The sequence below is a fragment of the Podarcis erhardii genome (genome assembly GCF_964252035.2).
Source record: "Podarcis erhardii genome assembly, chromosome: 14".
Lineage (NCBI taxonomy): Eukaryota > Metazoa > Chordata > Lepidosauria > Squamata > Lacertidae > Podarcis > Podarcis erhardii.
In genome coordinates this window covers 47,006,839-47,024,287 of record NC_138503.1, presented here as the reverse complement: position 1 = coordinate 47,024,287, position 17,449 = coordinate 47,006,839, and the positions used below count along the sequence as shown (strand labels likewise).

At 45.1% G+C, this 17,449-nt stretch overlaps 1 protein-coding gene across 1 annotated transcript in view; it reads right to left on the bottom strand.

The window, feature by feature from the left end:
* Window positions 1-8,639: 8,639 nt before the first annotated feature.
* The window catches only part of GRIN2A (glutamate ionotropic receptor NMDA type subunit 2A), a 232,955-nt gene continuing 224,145 nt past the window's right edge, over window positions 8,640-17,449 (bottom strand). The window contains exon 15 of the mRNA XM_081839527.1: window positions 8,640-17,446. Within this exon, the coding sequence (XP_081695653.1) occupies window positions 17,376-17,446 (71 nt within the window). The 3' untranslated portion in view covers window positions 8,640-17,375. The remainder of the gene's footprint in view (window positions 17,447-17,449) is intronic.

The following is a 17,449-nucleotide window of genomic DNA, read 5'->3' as shown; positions in this document are numbered from 1 at the left end:
TCAAGATGTTTTTATTTGAAGACCTTAAGTTTCTCTGTGGGGCATACCAGGAGAGGCGGTCCCGTAGGTGTATTTGAAAAACATGTATTTGAAAGGACGACAATTACCCAACCACAAAGAACAATGGCGGATTTTTTGGGGGAGGGGGGAGGGGACGAGGTAGAATGTGAGACATACAGAACTGTAATGGAAAATTGCTCTGGAACTGATTAAATGCCAGCTGAAAACTGTACCGAGTGATCTTATCAGGTTCAATTGAGTCTCAGACATTCAAAGAGAAAGTGGGTTCGGGGAAGACTTTCAATCATTCCTAAGTGTTTGGCTGCGCCTCAGAGTTTATGATCAAGTTTTTCAAAGGCACACGTGCAAAAATATAATGTCCCGGCGCTTCTTTCTTCCTTTCTTTCACCGGGTTGTTAAATCCGAGGTTACAAAAGGGAAATGGCTGTTTTGCAAAGACTGTCGCAGCTGTGTGCGTTTCTTTGCATACGGAGAAAAATACGAACGGTGCCTGGAGTCTGTAGATGCTTGACAGCTGAGACAATCAGCGCGAGAAGATTGCCTCGGCACTGTCAAATGCAGCAAGAGGCAACAACTTCGACAAATATTGTGCCTTCTCATGTTCTTGTACCTTACTCATCAGGAGGGTGCGGGTGAATCCTCTTGTTGCTGCCGGCCCAATGCAGAGAGGATCTCGCGGAGGGTTCCACACCTGCAAGCTGATCTACTGGCAAATATCCATTGACGACTGTCAAATACAGGATATGGAAACTTCTTTCAGTGCAACATGTGGTCTGAGGGACACACTCCCTTCTTTTCAACATGCCAGTGGTGGGCAAGGCCACAGGCAGGGGTGCCATCCAGGAGCAGGTGGGGGGCCAAGCCCCCCCCAAAATTAAAGGGGGGCTGGGCCCCCTCAATATTCCACAGCCAGGTGGGCTCTGTCAGGCCTTCCTGAGGCAGCGATGGGCTCTGTTGGGCCTATCTGTAGCTGCAACCAATGCTGTTGGTGTTCCCGAAGCTGCATGGACCCACTGGTGCCCTCTCATGGCTGTGGCGGGCCCTATTGGGCCCCTTCCCATCATCTCATAGTTCTACCTTCATAGAAGCAGGATCACAAGAACTGGAATTGACTCAGGGCTTCAAGCAGACTGCCCTCCCCAAAATACTCATAACAATATTATTTTCTGATTGCTGGATTGCTTTCTTGATCGGTGTGTATACTGCTTTGTGATCATATACGGTGAAAAGCAGTTTATAAACACTGGAGATTTTAAGAAAATGTGCAGGCCCCTGCCCCAAGGACACTGCAATATAGAAAGCAAAGCAACCTAAGGGAAATAACAGGAAGTCCAGCCGGAGGAGGCCCTTGTGGCTTTATGTTCCAGGTGTAGGAGAACGGGGTGTGTCTGATGCTAGCAGGACATACTGCCTGTGGCTCAATGAGACAGTCATCCCATTCGGGGTCACATATTTTGACTTGCTTCCACGGCACACACAAACACACACATGCACATGATTTGCTAAAAGGCAGCCTTGCTTTTCCACAGCCCAAACTGCATTATGGGGGAAAGGGGCTATAAAGCATACTTCCCTTGCATCCAGCAGGCTGGCTTTTGCTGTCGCATCATGGCTTATGTGTGTGTGTTGTTCTGCATTTGGATCAAAACTGCAAAAGCACGAAAAACCGGCAGCTCTTGAAAATTACGTCTGCACCAAGTAGTTTCTGATTATACTGCATTTCCTTATGGCAAGTTGCACAGGGTTCCAAAGCAGTGCATGGTGCAGCCCTCCCAACACGCCGCCCCCCTCGTCTTTGTTTTGTCTTTCTTTGTTTTTATGTAACATGCTCTAAATAAAATGTGCTCTGCAGCAGCAGCTTGTATTGCCGGGAGCTGAGAGCAAATGACAGGGGACGTCGGCCTCCAGAATTCACGCTGCACTTGTTCCTTTCCCCCATTGGAAGCATCTGCTCTGAGCCACTGAGCAAAGAGAGACAGGAGATCTCATCGAGACTCATGCCCAAGGGGGCAGTCTCAAGATAGGAGCTTGGGGGTGAGTGGGTGGGAGTGGACTCTCCCCTCACAAGCCACAACACAGAATGTTGCTGAATAAAAATGGATCTTTGTAGTTCTACTTGTGTATCTGTAGCCACTTTGCCTTTCTGCATCCAACGTTGTTTGCTTAGCTGAAGTAAAGGTAAAAGGTAAAGGACGACTCTGGGGTTGCAGCGCTCATCTCGCTTTCAGGCCAAGGGAGCCGGTGTTGTCCGCAGACAGCTTTCCAGCTCATGTGGCCAGCAGGACTAAACCGCTTCTGCACAACGGAACACCGTGATGGAAACCAGAGTGTATGGAAATGCTGCAGCGGTACCTATTTATCTACTTGCACTGGCGTGCTTTTGAACTGCTAGGTTGGCAGAAGCTAGGACAGAGCAACGGGAGCTCACTCCATTGCAGGGATTCGAACCACCGACCTTCAGATCAGCAAACCCAAGAGGCTCAGTGGTTTAGACCACAGCGCCACCCACGTCCCTACTTAGCTGAAGTACAGCCATAACATCAGACACTCCAAGTGTCCCTCCCTATTTTCCAGGGACATCCCTGATTCAGAGAAGCCGACCCAGTTTTTTATTTGATCCTGGAATGTCCTGCTTTTTCTTAGGATGTCCCTATTCAAGAAACATTGAAGGATATGTAATTATCCAAACCCCAAGCCGTCTGAAGGCAATCCTGTATAGGGAAGTTAGGTTTTTTTTAATGTTTAATGTTTTATTCTGTTTTTACATATGTGGGAAGCCGCCCAGAGTGGCTGGGGCAACCCAGTAAGATGTGTGGGATATAAATAGTAAAATTATCATTATGGAATGGGACGTCCCTATTTTTATTGGAGAAGTGAGAACTGCACTTGAACCCTTAAGGAATGTTTTAGACAGAAATGCCTATACATGGTATGGTAATACAATCTTTCTTACCTTGACCATCACACAACTGGCCAAAACCTGTTTGAACTGCTTATACCTGCCTAGTGTGCTTCTACCTGCTTTTTTGCCAATACAGTATGTAGTATTCTGGACCTGTGCCAGGTATTTGTGTAGCCTTGTGTATAAGAGATTAACATTGCCCAAAGCTCTTGGTCAGTCCTCTTGGAGCAATAGGCCGGGGAACTGACCACTCAGCACTGTTTTAGAAATAAAGTCTAGCTGTGCCTACTCTTGTTCCTGACTCCCCAGCTCTTGGTGGGTAATTGGGTTCTGCCTATCCAGGGAACAAACAAAGGGCATATTTTTGCAACAATGTGCAGCTGCTGGCAACAGACTGATCCTGTCTTCAGAAGCATTTAGGAAGATGAGGAGCAGAAGAAGAGACCCTTTACTGAGGCAACCAATTGGGTCTATCCACTGAATATGGTCTACACTGACAGACAGTGGTTCTCCTAGATTTCAGACCAGGGTCTCTCCAAGCCATGCACAGCAGATGTTCTACCACCAAGCTATGGTCTTTCCTCATGCATCTTTTGGGTTTGCAAGGGGCAAGGATCTCCTAAATTTCCTGGGGGCCAGTTTCTCCCCATAATTTCTGAAATTAGCAAATGTGGGGTTTGACGTCAAGCCAGCTTGGGAGCTGGGCTTGGAGAGGTGCCATGCAAGAACAAAGGGAAGTGATAGCAGCGTCATTACCCTGGCAAATGGCGAGACATTCAGCATTGGACAAGAAAGGAGGAGCTGCCAGGATCATATGACATGGGGTGTCACCCCAGGAAAAGCTGCCTTTGGGCAGGAGGCTTGTGAAGCAGTTTGCCAGGGTGACAAGAGGATGCTGGAAGTGGAAGGGGAGGACTTGTTTTCTGCAAAGGCTGCTGGGAAGTGAAAAAAAGGAGGTAGGGAGAACGTGCAACGCTGGCTGGAAGAGGTTCCACTGAGAGACTGGCTGATGCTTTGGACGCAAGCTTGCGGCAGCTATGAGATGGTCAACGAGAGACACTGTGCAAATAAACCATACTTCCAGGACACTGCAGAGCCACCGTGCCTTGACTTTCCAACAGAAACACGACCTTTGGTGAGCACCAAGACCCCTGGAATCTCTTGCTACCACTCAGCAGAGTCTGGGGTGTTGTGTGACACCAGAAATATAGGAAGCAATCTTATACAGAGTTAAAGGTAAAAGTAAAGGGACTCCTGGCCATTAGGTCCAGTTGTGGCCGACTCTGGGGTTGCGGTGCTCATCTTGCTTTATTGGCCAAGGGAGCTGACGTACAGCTTCCAGGTCATGTGGCTAGCATGACTAAGCCGCTTCTGGCGAACCAGAGCAGCGCATGGAAATGCCGTTTACCTTCCCACCGGAGAGGTACCTATTTATCTACTTGCACTTTGACATGCTTTCGAACTGCTAGGTTGGCAGGAGCAGGGACCGAGCAACGGGAGCTCACCCCGTTGTGGGGATTCGAACTGCCGACCTTCTGATCAGCAAGTCCTAGGCTCTGTGGTTTAACCCACAGCGCCACCCGCGTCCCTTTCTAAACAGAGTTAGTCAATCCCAAATTGGCCAGACTTGGTTTAGGATTTGGGATTGGGCTGGAGTGGGTACACAGCCCTAATTGATCCAGATTTGCCTATCTTTGGGATGGAGAAAGAGATGTGTGTAGGGTTGGAGAAAGGTGTATGTTTGACATCTGGAAGCCCTGAGGCTTAGCTACAAAGCGAGACAGCAAGAGTACGTGTTTACATGCTTAATGTGCTCTGCTGGGATCTCAAACTAGGGACTTTGGCTGTGGTACCTAGCATGCCTGTCCTTGGATAGCTATAGAGAACTGAAGGCAGGTGGAACTGCTGGCTGGCTGGCTACTCCACCACCACAGATGGTTAGAAGGTGGCACGACGCTTCAAACACAGCAGGGACACAAAGAGTAAACGGGGCCCTACCAGACTTTATAAAGCTTTGCTGATTAGCCTGGCTCCCGGGCAGGAACTATTGGGACTGCCTGCTTGGACCAGCCATCTCCACGCCACCCCATGCACTAACAGATGGAAACTTAGAGCAGGTGTAGACAATGTGTGTCTCTCATATGTTTTTGGATTCCCAACTCTTGCAGCCCCAATCCTCAGGGATCATGGGATTTGGTGTCCAGCAATATCTGGAAGACCACAGGTTCCAAAGTCCCAGAACAAGGGATCAAGAATTAAAAGGACAGAAGAGCATCTCTTTTGTGTCAGGCCAATGGTCCATCTAGTCCAATGCCCTGTTTTCCACTGTGACCAACCAGATGCCCAAATGGGAAGTTCACAACCAGGAGATGAAGGCAAGTCCTTTCTTTGACTGATGTGTCCCTGCATTTGCCTCTTTTTTTATTCTTTTCATTTATTCAATTTATATGTGTCAGTCTGCCCTCAGCCTGCCTTCACCTACCTGCCTTCTTATTTACCACCAGCCCAGGGGGTGGTTGCCCCCTGTAGAACTTAGCAGGGAAGAGGATTGGGGGCAAAGGTCTGCCTGTCATTGGTTTTAGTGCCATCTACAATTGGTCCCTCTGCCTTTTACGTCACTCTTCCATTTTCCCATCTACCTCTTGTTTTATTTTCTTTACATTTGCCCTCCATAACAAAGGACCGGAGTAGTTTATTCTCCAGTTTGAGGTTGTGTCAGGGCAAAAGGCTCTTCCCATGGTACCTCCACAGTCCATTCCAGAATTTCCTCTTCCCCACCCACCACACTACCAACGTTAGCGCTCTGATGTCAGTTGTCAAGAATTGTGGGATATGCCACCTTGAAGTGGGTGAGAAATCAAGCGCCAGATCTCTCTCTCTCCAAGAGTGGAGATCACTCACTCATTGCCTTTGCAGAGGGAAACCCAATGTTTCCCATGGCAACCGAATGGAATTCCCTCCCAGGGGCCAGAGGATTACAGGATATAACACTTGTTTGGATGGAGAACTAATGAAACCCATTGTGTTTTTCTTTATTCTTCCTTTTTACAGCATGACTCCAAGCCATTTTTTATATACATCCTCCGACTTTTGTATACTTTTTGTATCAGTATTATTTATTTGGTAACAGCTTGCAGTGTCTAAAACAATTCTTCCAGAGAGGGAGCAGAATATGGTAATAGTTTACGTATTTCTGCTAATTTTCTCTCTTTCTCATCTATTCTACCCTCTTGAATTAGTAGTTTACAGTGGAGACTTTTGCATTCTCTTAACACTGACAATGATTTAGAAATCTTGGGAGTGAGTTCCGTTGCTCATGATGGGACTTCTCTTCCGAGCAAACATTTGATTGATGTTTTTTCTTGTTTATGACATTTATCAAGCCAGCCAGAGAACATCAAGTTATCTGGGTAGCTTACAATAAATAAGGATAAAGTCAATTTAAGTACAAAATGGGACATGAAACCATAAAATCAAAAGCAGCATGAATGTGTAGAAGATAACTTTAAAACAACAACGTATTTCCCTTACAAAGACCTCAGATTTTAAAATTTGAGTTTTAATAGGTTTGCCAGATGAGGAGCATACTGGACCCTGAGATTTCAGGGGCCAAACCTGAAACCCCGGAGCAGGCCCTGGTGATGTCATCAGATGGGCCCTGGAGATGGAGGTTAATTGGGAGAGGGGAGCTGAAGAAGCAGATGCCCCAGGGTGTCTATACTATAATTTGCAGCCAGCTCTTGTCAGGCTGAAGTTTGTAAGCTGTCCTACACCGGCCACCTGGAGGGGGCCAAGCAGACCTGGAGACTTCGAGTCAGACTTGGAGGTCTGGCAATCCTAAACTTCAACTATCAAAACTATTCAGTGGCTGGATGTATATGCTGCCAATTCCTGGTCAAGTAACCATTCATTTTATCGTTTCATCCTCCAAATTATAACTATTACATTTTTTTACAAGCCACCTTGAGATTTAGATATTTCTTCCCTCTTCCAATACAGAGAACCTTTCATTAAGGATTCGTGGAGAATATCCGGAGGAGGAAGGAAAGGAAGGCCTCAGAAAAATGAAAGTTCTCTCTCTCCACAGATCATTCCCTCTTATGTCTGCTACAGTGAGGGCCGCACAAAAGGGATTCTGGAGATTTGCTCTCTTGTATCCACAGTTAGGGTTTTACATCTTTCAAAATGCTTGGCCAAGATTGCACAATGCTTCTCTCCAGTCTGGGCAGGGCATGAAAGGAAGTGAGTGCACATAGCTTTTCCTAGCCCACACAGTACCCCACCCCCGGGAGTACAGAAAGAACAGGCTATATCCCAGTGGGAGAACATCTGCTACGCATGCAGAAGGTCCCTGGTTCATTCTCCCCAAGGAACTGCCTCACCCCATATATTGCTGCTCAGAAATGGTACTCCTCAGATGAGGAATTCCCGAGAGTACTACTTGCCATAGTGGGGGTTCTGAGCTCTCCACAGAATGCCTGAGACAAAGCAACACAGAATGGTCAATTCCCCATTTCTGATCTAACGAAGGCTGCACTCATGTGGCAGTTAATTCCTTTTCCCTAACTGCTAATTCCCACATTATAATTGAGCTTTCACACAACATAAAAGCCGCTTCCAGAAAATGAATGGAATATAGTGCATGTTTAGTTCTGAGTTATTCGATTTTGGGGAAGGGTGTGTGGAATTGCAGCCCCCTTAACCCAGAAAATGTATATTGCTGCGTATTGCCAAGTCAAAATCGTTATTGTGGTGTGATTTCAAAACCGATTTTGGCCAATACCTTGAAAAATCACAGCACTAAAGCAGACCATAAAATTCATGATACGGCCGTACCTTGGTTCTCGGATGGGATCTGTTCCAGAAGTCCGTTCGACTTCCAAAATCCAAGGCGTGGCAGGAGCTTCCTCTACTCAATCGGAAGCCACGCTGGATTTTTGGCTTCCCGAAAACGTTTGCAAACCAGAACACTCACTTCCAGGTTTGTGGCATTTGGGAGCCAAAACATTCAAGACACAAGGCATTCAAGAACCAAGGTATGACTGTATTACCATGCATAAATGACTGAAAAAAAGAGAAAGGCATGGGGCTGCAGACCCCCTGGGTGCATTCTGTGGACCTCTAACTGGGAACCACTTGTTTATTCTGCTTCCTGACATTTTCTGTTATTTTCCGTGTTATATTTGAGCTTTCACACACTCTAAAAGCCACTTCTGGGAGTCTAGTGGAATCTGGTGGAAATTCAGCACTAGAAATGCTAATTGCTTAAAAAAAAAAAAAATCTTTGCAATCTCATTAGTCCAGAAAATTGTGGGAGCAAAGTGACAAAAATTGGGGAGCTGTACTGGTTCTTTCCTGCTGTTTTCATGGGGGAATCAGGGGTGTGGGGAGACAGAAGCACACACGTGCAGAATTGTTGAGGGCATAGCGATGTTGTCCATTGACACTGGTTGTTGTGTCACATTACACCCACCAGTACGAATGAAATTTAGCACAACATGGTGGCATATCAGTCAAAAAGCCACAGTTCCATGATACAAGCTACTGCGGCGTGAAAGGAACATTAGAATATGAGAGGCACCAGCATTATAATAGGAAAAATTAAGGAAATATTCCCCACATCTGGTTGCACCCAAAGAACACATTTTGAAAACCACTATACTAATGAACAGAGGGAAGCAAAATGACAGAGGTTTTCTTTTTTCCCATTTTCATATCAATTGGCAGAAATTATCTTTATTAGAAAAATGAAATTTTCATGTATTTACATTTTGTACATCTTGTTATACTTGGCACATGTGTTTTCTCTCACAGGTATATACATTTCAATATACGCAAACATTCACGTCTTCCCCGCTCTCTTCCTATCTTCCATCTCTCTCTCTCTCTCTCTTTCTCTCTCTCTCTCTCTCTCTCTTTCTTTTCCCCCTCCTACATATTTAACAAAAATGAAAAATACAATACACCTTGAAGACAACCATGTTCATTATATACTCTCCCCACCCCCCTTTTCTATCATCAAAAGTTTGAAGCAAACATTTGTGGGTTTTTGTTTTGTTTTTTTGTAGATATGTCTGAAAAATATTATTTATACAGTATTAGCACTTAAGTCATGCATTTGGATTTAAATATGCTGGAGGGGTAAACGACTGTTTAGACAGAACAGGTCAACAGAGAAACAAACAAACAAATGGGAAAAAAAGATTCCTGGGTCACAAATTACTTGCATCCCACTGTGTTATCAGGACATCATATCCAACTACCAGTTTTAAAGAAGTCTCTAAGAGTGTGTACGGACGTAACTTGTGTATTTGGTGACTCTTGAGTGTGTATGTGCACGTCTTAAAATTGTTGAGCTTGGTTTTTCAATGATTCAAAACCTCAAGTGTTCTCGATGAACATCCCAGTGCTCCATTTCTGATGGTGCGTTCACACAATACAGGTTCGGTTACTGGACAAAGTCAGTGCTAGGTTTTGACTTCCATTGGTGAACCCCCATCACAAATGGACAGCTGTGTTCAGAACCTCCATATCAACTTGCTCTGCTCAACAGAGATCTATTAAGGGCCTCTTCATACATTAAGATTTTTAATATATATATATATGGGGGGGGGGGTTGACACCCATGGCTGCAATCCTATCACCACAGGGAGGGAATCTAAAGGGGCCTAGGATAAACCATGTCAGAGCCCTTCTCCTTGCTACTGTGGCCATAAGATGTTGGGGCCAAGGAGACCAAATCCGAGGTGATTTGAGGATGTTCAGGGGGGAATCAGGAAAAAGCACAGAACTGAGAGATCCACAACCTTCTCAACATCCCAGGGGGGAACCCAAACTGGGGGTATAGGGCAGCTGAGGAGTTAGCCTAAATCTTTCCCACAGGAGGAGGGCTGCAGAGAAAAACCATAGGAGCACAAAAGCACTTCTCTGACCTCATTTCTGCCCTGCCAATGAAAGTCTGGAAAAGCTTTGGCTATGGTGATTAATCCACCTTCAAATCTGCACCATGAAAGAAGGACAGTGAAGGCTAAGCTCTGTTTTAAAAGTTACAGCTCCATGGGGTGGGAGGAATTGTGATGTGAATGAGGCAAACAGGTGCTTGGAAAGTTGGATCTCATGCAGGAACGTTCACGGGGAGAAAAGGATTTACAGAAGCTGCTGCTGTATAACCTCCCCCACAAAAGCCCCATATCCATAGACAAAGCTGACAGCTATTAATGTCCTGTTTTCTTATCTCCAAAACAAAAAATGCAATCACTCTTGAAAATACAATGCATCACAACTGCATTAAACACTATGTAGACAACACAGTTGGGACATAGCCACACTTAACTCTCATCTGCACTTTCCAGGCAGATGCTCCATGCTTTCAAGCTCCATGAGTGAGCACCCTTTATTTGCTCTGGAGTTTTCCCCATGAAAACCTGCTCTTTAAAGTTCAATCGGAGCAAACAGCACTCGGTGGAAAACCCAAATTGCTGTTTGCTCTGATTGAGCGCTAAAGAGCATGTCTTCATAGGGAAAGCACGCTTGGAGAAGTCTTTGCAGGGAAAGGGTGCTTGGGCATGGAGCTTTAAAATGGAAAGAGTGGGGGGAAGCTGACTGAGATAAGCCCTCAGTGCAGCAGGTATTGTAAGAAAGCTTAAACCACGGCACCCCCAGTGGGTCCTATTATGCATGTTGGAGGAAGCAATCTTATTAATAAATGTGTAAATTCAGCAGAATACATCCTGGAAGACCCGTTTAGAGCCACAAGGAGATCACCTGATGTCAATGCTCTGTGCATTAAGAGTATAAATTGTAATCACATATGGTATGATACGTTGGCATCTGAATGTATAACTCGCAAGGAACTACAAAATGGGGGAGCTGACTGGCAGCTCTTTGTGATTTGATTTCCTCATCACACTGTGCAATTTGCATTTGCAATTTGGCAAGCACCAGCTTCTGTGTACAGTCATGATGACTTGTATTTTGATCTTTTTTATGGAAATAAAATCAAGCTTTTAACGCATTTGCGCATGTATGAGAAGCAATGCATTTATATTGGAAGACCTTGTATGCAAATAGATTTGTATCAATCTTATCTGGGGAGGTGCCCTCCCCTTTTTCCATTTTGTGTGTCCATATTTACAGTGCAATCTACAGGTGTCTGCACTAGATCTGGACAAAACAGTCAATGCTGCTGTTTCTCTTTTTCCTATCTTAAATTCAGTTCACCCCATTTTAAAATAACTCATCTGCATTTTTAGAGCACATTTCTCCTCCTATGTATGATTTGGCATGCATTTTTCCCTAAAAGGTTCCTGCCCACCCCAGTAATCTTTAAGGGGATCCTGATTCTCTGGGGGAAATCCACCAGTAAATGCTGCTCACTTCAGTGGCATTAATGCCAAAGAAACCCATGGTAGATTGTGTCCAAAGAAATATTGGCAGCAATGTCATTGCAGAGCATCCTGAAGGTTTTAGAGACTTGATCTAGGCATACTTGCATGCTTTCAGCTCTATACCCTGCCCTGATCTCCCTCCTTTCCTCTTTTGGATGAAAATTGAGTCAAATCTCTCCCATCCCAACTATCATCAAGCTATAGCCAGTCCTTATACTGGCCACAACCACAATAGCTGAGCTGGAGGTGCAATTCTGCCTCCCATTTTTGTTGGGGTTTTTGCAGGAGATCAAATCAGTGGGCTTTGTGCCCGTTGGATAGTATAAAAGGTGGGCACTATTAGCAATTTCGCTTTGCCCATGGAACAGTCAAGAGTAAAGCATGGTTGATTTATCTGGATCTAACTACTGAATGAATTCTTTGGCTTACAGGCATATAAGTTCTGCATCAAATTGCTAGAGCATGTGAGCTTCTGGGATCGAAACAGGCACAAACTGGTACAACATCCTGGCAAAACATGGCACCCAACATCATCATTGGTTTGGGAATCGTCTCTTGACTGGTCACCATCCGAGGGGGTGAAAAACCACATTAGGGGTGTTCACACATTACATTGGAACCTTGTACCTATGTATTCAAAGAATGCAGCTATACACTCATGCCATTATTCAAATGTAATGTTCAGCAAGCATACACAACAGTTGTGCATCCCAAATCCACAAGTGAGCACATTTTCATGCAAACACCTGTGTATGGTGTAATGTGTGAACATACCTATTCAGGTTTTGTACATTAGAGAAGAACTGGTTTCTGGGATGTGCATGTTCTTTTCAAGACAATGGCATCTCACCAACAAGCATTGGGAAGAGTAGGAAAGTAACTTGTGAAGTTAGACTTCTAGTTGGAGGTGATCTATTCACCTCCACCAGATCCTCACCACCCACAGCATCTAAGCACAACCCTTATGGAAGGACTACCTGTTCATCCATATGGGAGATTTTAGGAATCGTGGCCAACAGTCATAAGCACAACCCAAAACTCCTGCATCATATTTGATATCTCCCCCATCCCCACATTAGGTTTGGCCGTCCACATTGAATGGTTTTTGTTCTAGAGCACCAAACATCCACATGGGCCAGACTGCTATTTAAAAACCAGGCTGGCATTTCCAGTGCAAAATGCAGACTAAGAATCACACTTTTAAAAGCTCATCTGGATACCCATTTTTCTATATATATATTTTTTAAAAAAGCTGTAAACACTCGTATTTAAAACTGCAGTAAGGTTCCATATCAAAATCTACAGTTTCGCATAGTGCAATTTCCTTATTTCAGCCGCATATATATATAATAAATGTTAAATAAATAGCAGCACAGAGTTGCCTTCTGGAGGCCTGGTTTTCTTATGAAGCCGTGGGTGTAGTTTGCTACAACCTACAGAAGGCCAAGTTTCCATTAGAGTTGATCAACTCTAGTTGGCCAACCCACTTGGGAGAAGATGCCTGCATGTGTATTTGCCTAGGCAAGCAAGACCAGCCAATGGTGGAAACAAATGAGAAACGGCTTATTTCAAGAAGGAAACCTCAACAGTTGAGGGCGGTGGGTAGATGTGGGGCAGTGACCAGCAATGGTTGGTCCACTTTCCTCTCCTCCCAAAGAAGAGACCATTCTGAACAGTGATGGATGCAACTCTGACTACCAGCACCTGAGGGTTCCAACCCACGTTTCAGAAAGAGCACATGAACCATCACCTCCTATGCTTTTGGCCGAAAGCGACTCCTATTTAAAATGTGAAATCAGCTTCAGTACAAGAAGCAAGGATCTCAATGGAGGGGTGATGTTTTCAAGCAACAGGTCTCCTCTGCTCTCAAGAGACATCATAACCTGCTTTTGAAATGCTTCCAGTGTTCAAATGTGCTTTGACTTGCAGTGCCTCACCTGCTTACCCCTAAGCACACGGCCAGGTATCGCTGTTTAATTGAATTGTAGACTAGCTTTCCCAGATGCTACTCAAATTGCATCATTACTGACCATCAGCCATGCTGGCTGGGGCTGATGGGAATTGTAGTCTCAAGAGCATCAGGTTGGAGAAAGCTATTGTAGGTGGCATGTGCATATTGTGGGGTTGGGGTGATTTCAGAATAAATGCCTTGACAGTCACTGCCTTGGAAATATGGGAATTGCCAGATAGCATTTGGAGTGGGAGAAGTCCAATTTTCTCCTTGATAAGCAGGTTTCCTGAGGAAAGAAGTTCTCAAACTAAGGGCCATAGACCACCAGGGGTCCATGGCATGCCTCCATTAAATATTCATGTTGCTGTTTTATTGCTTCTTTTATTTCATATTTTAATTGCATTGCAAGCTGCAGTCTGTGGAATGCAGACTGCAACACAATCCAACACCATGAGAAATAAAAGGAATAAAAATATATATAGTTAACAACCATGCAGCGCTGAGCACAGCCCACTGCAATTGCTACGACAAGCAGAAAAATCATTACAACCCTCTGCAATTTCCAAGTGGTCCGTGGTGGGGAGAATTTGAGAACCCCACTGCCCTAAAATAATAGGTATTCTTCTAAAGCAACATTTTATACATGCTTACTTTGGAAGAAACCTACAGAACTAAGTCATGCTTACGTCCCAGTAAGCATGGATGGGACTGGGCCATATTTGTCCTCATTTTCTACACTTTTAAACTGAAGCTTTGTAACATTTTAAAGCAGCAATGTGGAAGCCGAGGCACTCCACCAGTTTCTAGGCTACAGCTTCCTTCATCCTTGACAGCTGGCTGTGGCTGATGGGAGCTTTAGTCCAGGAACACAGGTATCTCAGCCCTGTTCTAATGAAAGAACTTACGAAGTACTTCCCAGCACATTCCATAATCAAGGGAGTCCAACCTTCTTTTCTTCCCAGGTTGGAGAGCATCAAGCTACAAATTCCCAGGTTGTCTACATCAAGCTTTCTCCACCTGGTGCCCCCTAGATGGTTTGGACTACAACTCCCATCAGTTGATGGGACTCGTGATCCCAAACAACTGGAGGCTGTCACATTGGGCAAAGCTGGTCTAAGTATTACATTTGGCACTCAGCAGGGCCATTTAATTTTAACCACCATCCGTCTCCACCCCATGCTGTGGCAGGATCATTAAACAGATGCTAAAGCATATTAATTCAGGTCTGTGTTTCCCTTCTCTCCTTGGTTTGTTTTTTTCCCTTAAAGTGACATGTATCCACATAGTGCACATTTTTTCATCATGGCATTGTGTGTGTATATATATCTATATATGTGTGTGTGTGTGTGTGTGTGTGTGTGTGTGAAGTAACTCAGAAACCAAACCTGGAGTGTGTCCCTATTTCCTCCTCCCTACTCCAGTGTTATTTGACATGAGCACTGGGAGGTTGTTATCTCCCTAGCGTGTTCTGCAGCTACCTAATTTACACATGTCATGTGCATATATTGAGTATTTGAGATGGATCGGATTAAAGAAGTAAAAAAATAACAATGTTCCAACATACATACAAACATACATACACGGGAGTTCTAGAAGGAAAGCAAGTCACTACTGAGAAATGCTACACTTCCAGACTACAGTCAGACAATTTGGTACTGCATTCCAGGTTGAGTCCATTCGACTTATATGGCTGTTGGTGTCGTACATTAACAACTGCAGTTAACATTAACATACGGTTAATCAGAATGGGACCACTACTGGGTTGTAAACAAATGAGCAATGGTTATATTGGTGCCAGTGTTGTTGGGTTCTCTTTTTTTCTTTTTCTTTTTTCTTTTTGAACAATGTGAAGGAACAAGGCGAAGAGAGATACTATACAGCCCTGAGTTATCATCACCAACAAGGAAGAGACACATACTTGTGTACACATTTAGGTTTCAAGTTAGATTATGAGGTCTACAGCTTTACAGATGTAAGCTCCATACACCAAGACTTAGAAATATCTATGTTTCCAGCTGCAGAGATTTTCCAGCTGAGAAGTTGGACTGTGGAGTTTTCTACAAACCAATTTCATTACAAAATGAGTGTCTATGAAAGAGAATGAAAGCATTTGGACACCAACAGAAACCATCGTCTTACAAGTGCAATGAGTTGGGCCTATGTTTTTTTCTTCCCCTTCCCCGCATTATTATATATATATATATTTGGCTTCACTCCCCAAATTGGTCTCTCCAGAATCTCCTCCCTGGACCTTACGGTGGATTTAGACGACGCAAGGCGGTTCTTGAAAAACACACACATACAGATGCAGCCTTGTGGTGACTGAGGGCCCCAGGCTGCAGCTGAAACTTCAACACACAACTTGATGCATATGTAGCATGTTCCCATGATAGGAAGAGCACCCCTAGGGTGTGTGTTTTTCATCTGATCTTCATGGTTGTTTCTTACAAATATGATGGGTGATATTCATTAGTCATACTCAAGAACAGACCTATTTAAATCAATGGATTCAAGTAGCTCTATTTCAAGCATGATTTAGCTGGATATCCCTCAATAGATATAAAGTAATACCCAACTCAGATTTCAATAGGTCAGCTTTGAGCATGGCAGTTGGATATCATCTGATGGATATAAGATGGTGCCCAACTCAAGAATATGGTTGTGTGTATGTTTCCCACAAACTGCCTGCGCTGCATTCATAATGTCTGAATCCACCCTAAGCTGTCCCATAAGCAACGAGACGCCTTCAAGACTAAAGTGTTTGTTTGTTTTTTACAAATGTCAACAGTAAAGTGCTATCCTTTGAGGTCTGCTTTCCTTATGCAGCAATATCAATATTTTCATGGAATTTACGCTGGAGCAGAATTGTGTGGGTTGTTAACTAGATGGGCACAATCTCCCAGGAACTTCTCCTCCTGTGTCTGGGGCCACCAGGCACATTGCTGTGACCGGAAAGAGGCCATTTAAAGTCTCTCCATGTGGTGGCTGCCTCCTGGTGGCAAGTTAATTGTGTGCAGAGGCTCGCCAACCTCAGGTGGGGACACCTTTTGCCCACATCTCCACGTGTTGCCATGGAACGGTTTTGAAACGTCCTCAAAACAGGCTTACCAGCCCTACTGTCTAGGCCAGGGTTTCCTCACTCGGGTCTTCAGCTGTTTTTGGACTACAACTCCCATCATCCCTAGCTAACAGTGGTCAGGAATGATGGGAACTGTAGTCCAAAAAACAGCTAAAGACCCAGGTTTGGGAAAACCCTGCTCTAGGCTCAGCCCTGGCACAGAGAAATGTCACAGTTGAACCTTTCCCTAGCACTCATCTCCACACCAGGAAAAGCATGGAGCACCTGCTAAATGCCTGGGAAAGGTAGGCGGGTGCAGGGCCTGTAAGAGAAGGAGGCAACCCTGTGTTGAGAATGGGGGCCATAACATCCTAGGGTCCCTTAGAACTCGGCAGTTCTATGAATCTATGTGAAACTGACCCCCAAGGACCATTAAAAAGAATGGGAGTTGTCCAAGGAAATTGGACTTGGACTTTTGTGCTTGTTCAGTGTAGGGAGCAGCCAAGCGACTCTGCCTTGGGAAAGATCAGGAGCTCAAACATTTGACATGTATTGTCCCCCTTCACCCCCACTGGTACGCCCACCGGGACTGTTAGGGGAGACAAGACAGCTCAGCATGTGAGGCTGCTTGCTTCCCCAGGCAGGTGGAGTAGCTGGAACTCTTGCGAGCATAGACCTCAGTGCCCCTCTTCGGACTGGCAGAGAATCAAAGTCACCCTAAGGTCAGCCCCTTGGATAGCTCGGAGGTTGGAAGTTAAGAAGTCTCCAGGTTTGGTTAAGCCATAGAAATGCCAGGAGACTGTGTGGTCTTGTCTTTCTGTTCCTCGCCCAGCCTCCCAGCTCTCCCCAGAATTCATCCTGGATAAGGTCACGCCCACCACAGCCCAGCTTGGCCTCGGCAGGGACTAGCGTGGTCTGTCTGTTCAGTCTTAGATGGGGAGACGGGGAAAGAAGCTCCCTGCCTTTCCTGGGAGAGGTTCCCACCCCTTCCTGGTTGCACCACCACATCGCCCAGCTTGGAGCTGCTATCTGAACGTGTGGGACCTCTATTAGCAATTATGAAACTTCCATTCCTTTCAATGGGGCTTGGCGGAGGAGAAGTCCTCTGTGGATTGCAGCCTTGGTCTCTG